Source organism: Patiria miniata, unplaced genomic scaffold, assembly GCF_015706575.1.
Source record: "Patiria miniata isolate m_02_andy unplaced genomic scaffold, ASM1570657v1 HiC_scaffold_14, whole genome shotgun sequence".
NCBI lineage: Eukaryota > Metazoa > Echinodermata > Asteroidea > Valvatida > Asterinidae > Patiria > Patiria miniata.
In genome coordinates, this window is record NW_024037052.1 from 4063105 (window position 1) to 4072319 (window position 9215).

The following is a 9215-nucleotide window of genomic DNA, read 5'->3' on the forward strand; positions in this document are numbered from 1 at the left end:
CGTCCGCTAGCATATGGCCGGTCGGGAACGGGTAGCCTCTTGTGAACGATCCAGTGGATAAAATCATTAGGCCCATGTTGTGTGATTTTCGGAGGTTACAGATTTAGTTGTACAAAATTCAATGCTTTAAAATCGTTATGATTATCTCGAGGATAGCGAAGAGAGCATTAGCGAAACATTTCACTGGCATTTGTTGGAAGAGAAAGACGATAATGCTTGATTTTTCCCCACGTGTATGGTTGAATCATGGACATGATTGAAGCCCCATGAACGGTGCCCTTGTCTTTCGGACTTTTCCCTCGACTTTTTCAAGTAAGAACTGAACTTCTTTATTGATGACTCCATTACCCTAACCGTAATTCGGCATTTTATGCAATGAAAACAATGAGCATTTTTTTTTCATCGTAACATTTTGTTTGAATCGAAAATAAAGCAGGAGTTGGCGTCCGGAAATTGGGCATGAAGTGTATTGTACATGCATGTACATGTGTGTAACTGCAGCGCAGCCCAGATTTCGAACACGTATTTTTGTTCAGCTTATTTTCCGATTTTTTTGCCATATGCCAGTTTCATCTCTGCATCACTTTGTTTATCATAATCTCAATGAAGGTCAGTCATTGCAAACATGTTGAGAAGACATGAAAAGCTCATTACTCTGTACGTTCCATTAGTATAAACGTCCCATTGGTCCGACGTCCCATTGGTCCGACGGCTCATTGCTCTATACGTTCCATTAGTATAAACGTCCCACGTCCCATTGGTCCGACGTACGTCCCTTTGGTCCGAAGTACCATTGGTCCGACGTCCCATTGGTCCGACGTCCCATTGGTCCGACGTCCCATGGGATTAGGGTTAGGGTTAGGGTTATAGGGTTAGGGGGTTAGGGTCAGTCAACCTTAACCAGTGGAACTACAGTATTTTGTTTCATTGGACCAATGGGACGTCGGACCAATGGGACGTAGGACCAATTGGACTTTGGATCAATGGTACTTCGGACTATCGAGACATAATCAAACAAAAGAGGTCCACAGGGTACAGAAAAGGTGAACGTTTTGTGGACTTGCACCCGTCCACGGTAGGTTTCCGCTTCTCTGGAAAACAGATTGAGAGGCATTTTGGGGTTAGGTTTATCTGTCGCAAAATGAACAGGAACACTCATCAAGGAAATCGTACTTAAAATAAATTGGGTTGAAATAGTGTTCACAGTGGAAGTCAAATGACTCTTTTCTCCGGTTGTTCTTGTCTGCACGAAAACAAAGGAATGCCCACTGTAGGTATGGACGGTAAGTGTGGTTGTGTACTTTGTGTATGGATCCTAAAATATCGCCGTGACTACTTTTTCAGGATATGGTTAAGAAAGATGGTGGCTACGGTTGGGTATTGACCGCCATGGCGTTCTTCATGGCTTTCATTGAACTCGGCACATTCAAAAGCTTTGGGGTCTTCCTGCTGCCCATTCGTGAATCGCTTCAGTGTTCAGTGACAACAATAGGAACCGTCATGGCCGCAGCCCACACAACTACCTTCATGTTGAGTAAGTCCTCAGTAGAGGTACGGCAGAGTTTGGGAATCCCGAACATTTTTTTTTTCTAAGGATGATTCTTAAAAACAAAGCACAATTAAGTCAAGCCAATAAGCATATTCTCTTCTTATTTTGTCAACATTCCTTAAGGTCGTTATGGCAACAGAAAAACTTAAATGGCATCGCCTGGTATTACCCCATAATAGTAGTAATCCCGAACAGTACAGTAAACACTGGTTAAAAAAAATTGTCTTATTTCGTTCTTGCGTACTTGTCACAGAAAAAGCCGTCTGAAATTTTAAAGTCACTGAATTATTTTTTTCCCAAGAGGTAAGACTATCTAACAAAAGCTAGCCAAGTTGAGGAATTGTAGGTGAGAAAGCTATATATCATACTGCTACTTAAAACTCGTTCCTGACTCCTGTTATGAAGACAACAACAGGATTTTTTTTAATGAGTAAATTTGAATTGTAAAGTACTTTCCTCATTTAAAGTGGAGCGGAGTACACCCCCAACATCTTATTTCGGGCCAACTTGCTCCTTGGCGGCAGTGTTCCTTTAATGAAACGAATACACAAGCACCTGACACAGCCAATACTCTCCCTTAAGCCCGCCGCACACGAGGACTACGTGTTGAGCAAAAAGTCTTTCGAGGCCCCTTGGTGTTTTGGCTGCTAGGTGACCGGGGGAAAAATGCCTGTCAACCATAGCCGCGCACAACATTATGCACAACAGAAATGATGTTCGCACGTTGCCGTCAGTGCGCAGGCGTAATTAGGTCATGTCACATTCAACCATTAGGCCTAGTCAACTAATGATCCTTCTCCCGAACCTGCCCTGACGACTATAGTAACAGGCTTTGGATGGACGACAAGCATCCGACATTCCCGACAAGAACGACGATTATGACTGGTGATCACACCGCGAATGCCAAACTCCCTCTGGCGACTTCCGTGGAGCCATTCGTTTATATTCAGAAATAACAAAAGTACCATGAATTAATTTCAGACTGTCTTTCCTTTTGTTCATTGATATGTGCAGTTCCACTGGTAAACATACTTGGTAAGAAGCACGGAACGAAAGTATTAGCCGTTGGAGGGGGCTTCATTATGTTTGTGTGCGGTCTTGGAACTTGCCTCGCATACAACATCGCTCAGTTTTCGGTGTTCGTGATTCTTTGGGGTAAGTATCAACTTATACCGATTTCCTCTGGTTATGAATTTTGATCTTTCAAATGGTGTACAATGCAAAAATACGAAAGCATACTTGTCAACACAAACCAATAACGCAATAACGAAACAATGCTTAAGTGTCTTTTAGTCATTACAGAAGACCCAAAACAAACAGAAAGTGGCCCAAAGGATGACACACAAAAAGTTAATAGTGGTAAAAAGTTTTAAAAAAAATAGTAGTTCGAACTTCGAAGATGAAACAGTAGACGTTCATATAACGATCAGCAAAGCGGCTAATCGTGGAATGAGGCGATTGGTCTCCAAATGTTTCTTGAAAGTGTCTTAAATATATGACATATGAACGCGAGGAACACTGACGGAGTTCGCTCGTACCCCCGCCCTGCAAACAGGACGCTGGGATACTCACGCTCTGATTGGTTGGATTTAGCGTGACCTGTGACCTGCGCGTCATCACGGTCATGACTCTGCAAGGTTTTAAACGGCCGTTAAGACTGATTCATTACTCTTTTATTACAGTTTAGAGACGGGGGGGGGGGTTTCGTTGAAAAGCGTAATGATGTAGGAAATTCTGTAAAACTTATCTGTGTTGTAAACTTATAATTCCCGTCACTTGCTCAGGCTCCGTTTCGAATCACGAACGGTCGGATTGCATTATGCGACGCTCAAACTTTTGTCCACATGGTCCGCAATGAAACAGAAATCACATCCGGTATGGAATGTGCGCATTTCTATGGGAAGTTTTCAGATAGCATTTGCGCACATTGTCTAACTGTTGTATTGAACAGCTGCAGCCAGATGCTTTATATATAGGTCATAGCTAGGCCACTTCCTGAACAAGATTCTGTGAAGCTCCAACCTCGTCCCCAGGGTGTCGAGCAGTACGCACCCACCACTATAGTGCATAATTACCTGCTCTACCTGCTCTCTCACCCTGGTATTGGATCATTTGCATGTGCAAGATTTTACACGTTTGCAAATGAGGAATAGTCTGGTGCCTGTGCGTTACATTTGCGTTTGTCTTAGGTATCTGAGGTAAAAAACAGAATCAATTTGTCGCAGCGCAAGCATGGCGTGAGTAACGAAATCACGATTGTATTTCAATTAAACTGTTACGATCTTAACGAGACAACATGCAGTGTCAAATTTCATATTAATATGAACAAATTGGAAAGGAAATGAATATTTTCGAGAAGGCATGGACGAATAATCGCGAAAATACGTACTGCACGTTGTGAATAACAACACCAAGTACACGATATAAATCCATTTCTAGCCAATTGTGGTATCGAATCAGGATACAGGAAGAAAGTTTCCTGTCCAGGGCTTACTATTGGAAACGAGGCTGGAAATAAAGTAAGCACTGGGGACGAGGTTTGTGAAGCTCATCAGCGTATCCCAGCGTCCTGTTTGCAGGGCGGGGGTTACGAGCGAACTGACGGAGATGAATTAGTTATGCCGTACGGCAAATGGTTCCCTTCTTCTGTTTAAAAATATTTTTGGTAACAACTTACGCACGCGCTTTTCTTATTTCTGATGCATGCAGGTGTTGGTGTTGCAATGTCCCATGGTCCCCCAATTGTGGAAATGCTTCTGTATTTTCCAAATAACCCGGCACTGCCTTTTAGCATTATTAGCTCCGGCGCCGGATTTGGAATGATGTTATGCCCTCCTCTGGCGGAATTCCTGATAGACATCTACGGTTGGCGTGGAGCCATGTTGTTATTTGCTGCACTGAGCGCTCATATCTGCGTTCTTGGTGTCCTTATAAAGCCGTCCTCATCAGCCTACACGGCACTGGGAAATGGATGTTCTCGTTTTCAGAAAATAGAGGACAATGATAACAAGTTAAGGAGATGTTGCACACTCGCTTTCAAGAGTTTCTGTGAGTTCTTGGCCTTGGACGTGCTGTGGTACGAACCGAAGTTTATCATCCATGCTCTTGTTAGCTTTCTAGTTGGCGTCATGTACAGCGCTTGGATGATTTTCCTCGTTCCTCACGCAATTGCAAGAGGTATCGAGAGTCAACTGGCAAGTTTCCTCTCTTCAGTGGGTGGAGTTGGGACTTTACTCGGACGGATAATACAAGGACCCGTCATGCACCGTAACTGGATCCAGGCGGTTCAGCTGTCCACCCTCCTTGCTTTCCTCAACGCACTTGCGTTCGTGCTAGACCCTATAATTTCAGACAACTACCCCGGATTGGCATGCCTGGCTTTCGTGAATGGCCTAAGTCTTGGCACGATGGCAGTTTTGTTTATCCTGGTGGCTAAGCAAGTCTTGAGTGAAGATCTAAGCGTCCAAGGTTGGGGAACACTACTTGTCTTCTTTGCCATCGGTGAATTGCTTGGTGGTGCTTTGGCAGGTAAAAAAATGACACGTTTTGTGGATCTTTACTATACTTGCTCCGAGATGTGTTGGTTTTTTGTTCGCCCTAACGCAGTCAGTCCCGATTCCTGTTCCTAGCAAGCACAATCAAGTCACCTCGTCAGTAGAGAGTGCAATCAACCAGATCATGCATCTGTATTTGGTCTTGCTATGGGGACTTTAGCACTCGAGAAATTTCGAGAACAACTCACGCGCGCCCATTTGCGTGTCGGGTACTTTCGGAATTTCTCTGGGAAAGTTCCCAAAAGTGCTGGATTTAATTCGACTCGTTGATAGCGCCCTCCATCGCTGCGGCTGCTTGACGACGCTTGCCATGAATCGGGACCGGTGTGGATGGTAATTCTGTCCCCCGGTAAAACTGTCCGAGGGACCTAATTACCTACCTAAAATGATGTCGTCCCCCCCCCAGCCCTTTAATTCTGTCCCCTCTAGGTATGTTGTCCTTCTAGTTTTGCCCGGCATGGGGCCCGTTTCATAATGTGGTGTTGATAAATTCACTACACAGGTATAGGCCTACATTTTGAACTTTCCTGCCCTTCATGAAGCTATCAAAATGAAAATAACTTGGTCTCTTTATTCAATTGGATGTGAAATAGATTGAAAGTTGTCGCAGCCCGGTAAATCTGTCCGGGAGGAGGGGGGGGGGACACCAGATTTAAAGGGGGGGGGGTTGGAATAATAAGCATGGGAAACACACAATTTACGTAGTATAGTAATTATTGTTGTTATTACTTCTTTATCAACCCTAGCCTATAGATCGGAAAACACGTGAGTGATGAGGGGAATTATCTTCTTCACTGATATTATTGTTCATGTCCGTCTCCTAAACCAGGCCTGAGCTACGACGCTACTGGAAGTTACGATATTTCATACTGGATTCTTGGTGGACTCTCTGGCGTCGCTGTTGTCGTTCTTGTGGCGGAACGGATTCAGAACCTCTGCTGTGGCAACTGACGCAACCACGGGGTGTTTTCATGCCGTTTTCGTCGTGTCTGCGATTCATTCACCTTTTATTTGAAACAGCTGATGTAAAATGTTACGCGTTCCTACGTTTAATTAGGCGTGGCAACCTGCTTAAAAAATGAATTAGTGAGTTTTGAGCTCCCTAATAAAACATCATACGAAAAAGTAGTGCATGATTACTAACAAATTCAATTTCAAAGTATCCAATTTTGAATTTTTAGTGTAAGCTCTGCAGTTTTAATACGTATCAATCTTCGCTTATGGATCTTTTTTTTGATATCAAATAGCCCAGAGTGACGTTTATACTTAGGGCCTGGTGTTTCTAATGTTAAAAAAAACAGCTTTCGATTTTGTCAATGATTTGTTCGACCTTTTTTAATTCCTAAACTTATAGTTAATATTCTCTCTATATTACAAAGAAAGTTAAGCATCAGTTTTTACCTTCACTTGTTATAGCCTTATGCTTAATACCCGATTAACTCTAGAAACAAAACAGTACGGCTTTTTACGAATACTAGGTTTTTGAATATTATGAGGGAAAATAAAAGTTTATTTTATGTCACCCCGTAACATTGAGTTGGCTTTGTGAATATGTGAATAAAACATCTAATTATCATAAGTTATGGCTTATCGTGCTCGAATCCGAGCCCTGATAAGAATTTATTCTATCATACTTGTATTCCAGTCGATTGATCAAACCGTGTCCGAATGACTTTGCTACGGTTTGAATTTACACATAAGAATAATGGAAAGTGGCTACAGCCGCTGCCATATACTCCCGTGTGCAATTTCCAGCCGTAGCCAAGTAATTCGGGCGATTCACAATGCAGTGCGCCACCAAGAGTTTGCCACGGAGAGTCCATTTTTCAAGTTTATGGTCGACAAAACATGGCCCATTTGAATGAGTGTCGGTATACAACTTGAGCTAATATGTCATAGATTTGGGCATAGCGTTCTGCCGCCTTACCAAAAACACCATATTGATAACAAAAAAAGAAATGGGCAAACAGAACCTCGAATCATACGCTTACGAAACCACTGACCGGTAAAACTAACGATTTCAAATGTCCCGCGCTGCGAATTTGTCGACCATCTCCCACAATGCACTGGGGAAAATGAACTTCTTGTGACAAACTCTTGGTTGCGCACTGCATTGTGAATCGCCCGAATTCGGACACGACCTTACTTGGTACTTGTACTTGGTCCTACTTGGTACCTGGTTGGTGGTCAAAATATTCCATCTAGGGAATTTAAACCGGAGGTGTGGTGTGGTGAGAGTGGTCGCGATTAAGTTTTGTCACAAAGAGCATTCTAAAGGGAGTCCCGGTTGGTGAGCGCCACTGTTGAGTCCGGGAGGTCATTCCAATTTTTAAAGTGTTCTTAGGAAAAATGAAGAAGCATATGCGTCGGCCCTGGCCTGGTGGAGTTGGAACTTTCTATTGTGTCCTCGTCGTGATCTTCAAGTTTTTGGGGTGATGTATTTAATATGGTCAATGTCCATTAGTCCATTCAGGATAAACGAAAAAAGTGCAGTGCTGTTTTCTTCTTTCTTCCAAGGGTGTCCAATCAAGATCTTTCACGATAGCAGAGATGCTAGTGTCGCGTCCATAGGTGTTTGAAACGAACCTTGCCGCTCTCTTCTGGACTTTTTATCGTTCTTTGATGTTCTGCTACGCCCCGGCAGCATGGGACCCTCACACTTTCAAGATTCTTGGAAGTGTGAGGGTCCCATGCTGCCGTGGTGTAGTCCAGATGAGGTCGGACAAGGGTACGATACAGCCTCTCTTTGATGGAGGATGAAGCATGATGACAATTTCTTTTGATGAAATTCAGCATTTTTGTAGCCCTGGCAGATGCATGCTGGACTTACTTGTTCCACCGGTGGTCTTTTTGGAGGAATATTCCCAAATACTGACACTGGTCTGCTTCATCTAATTGAACACCCATGTTGCTGACCAGTAAATAGACCCAAAATTGCCTACGCCGGCCAAATCACAATTTGCATTCCCTCAAAATCTTCAGTATTTGAGCATATTTGAGCTCTATTTTGCAATGGAGTGTAGGCACCGTTTTTCAAAACGGCAATGGGCTTGAGGACTATTTTTAAGGGGTGATCATCTTCGGATGGAAATTTCTTCTAAAAGTCATCAGATTAGTCCCCCGAAAATTGAAAATAAAATAAAAGATGATGAAATAAGCTTTAATTTGATTTGTGTCTCGATTACCTTTGTGACTTACATACGTTTATGGCTTCTAACCAGCACTATAAACCAGGAAAGAAATTGATAAATTTAGAGACCTCATATCACTGGTTAATTAGCTCAGTTTGTATAGCACCTGTACGTCGTGTACGGCGATCCGAAGGTCTAATGTTCGGTTCCTGCTCCAGTCAATAATTTTGGGACAGTCAATAACCTTGCTCCAGTCAATAACTTTTCTTTATCTAAATTTATCTAAATGAACCTGGTCAGTTTTCCTCTTGTGTGATATAATAATGCAATTTTAGTCTCCTGGCACATGCTGGTGGAGAGGATAGTAGGTTTGCTTTTGTGTGATAATTGTGTGATAATAATAATAACAATAATAATAATGAGGCATGTGTATTAGGCCAAAAAAAAAAAGTCTCCGGTTTCTGGTATGGAGCTTACCTTGCGGCGACGCGGCTTTTTTTTTTTTTTACCCGACTTTTTTGCTTCAAATGTCGGCTGATGACTGCAAATGGTGCCCGACTAAACTTAGTACAAATAGGCCTATATGGGATTGGAAGTCCAGAGAGGCCACATAAAGCTTATTCTGGACCATAACTCCATCTAAAAACACGTTGAAAATGTGCAGCAGCAGGATTCCAGTCAAACCAGTGAGTTTGGTGGTTTTGAGACATCATCTTTCATTGAAAAAAAAAACTTTTTCATTTTGCCGACGCGCATGGCTACAGCGACGCGCGCGCATACCAGAAACCGGAGACTTTGGGGGGGGGGGGGCCTTATACAGCTTTTTTGCAAATCTCCTCAAACATCTTCACAGTTAATTACCACTGTTCATCAGGCCATGAAATCAGCTTTCTATTTTTAAATAGTTCGAGATCAGTGCAATCTGTTCTCTACCCTACGTACAGGCACCATTTCAACTCCTAGATGGTGAGAAGCAATTGT

At 42.9% G+C, this 9215-nt stretch overlaps 1 protein-coding gene across 1 annotated transcript; it reads left to right on the forward strand.

Annotated features, from left to right (window-relative positions):
- The first annotated feature begins 1347 nt into the window (after window positions 1-1347).
- On the forward strand, window positions 1348-6640 carry LOC119721920 (monocarboxylate transporter 12-like). Its single transcript, XM_038191873.1, has 4 exons — window positions 1348-1534; window positions 2564-2704; window positions 4259-5077; window positions 5933-6640. Exons 1-4 carry the CDS (start codon window positions 1348-1350, stop codon window positions 6052-6054), a joined length of 1269 nt encoding a protein of 422 aa, XP_038047801.1. The 3' UTR covers window positions 6055-6640.
- The last annotated feature ends 2575 nt before the right edge of the window (window positions 6641-9215 follow it).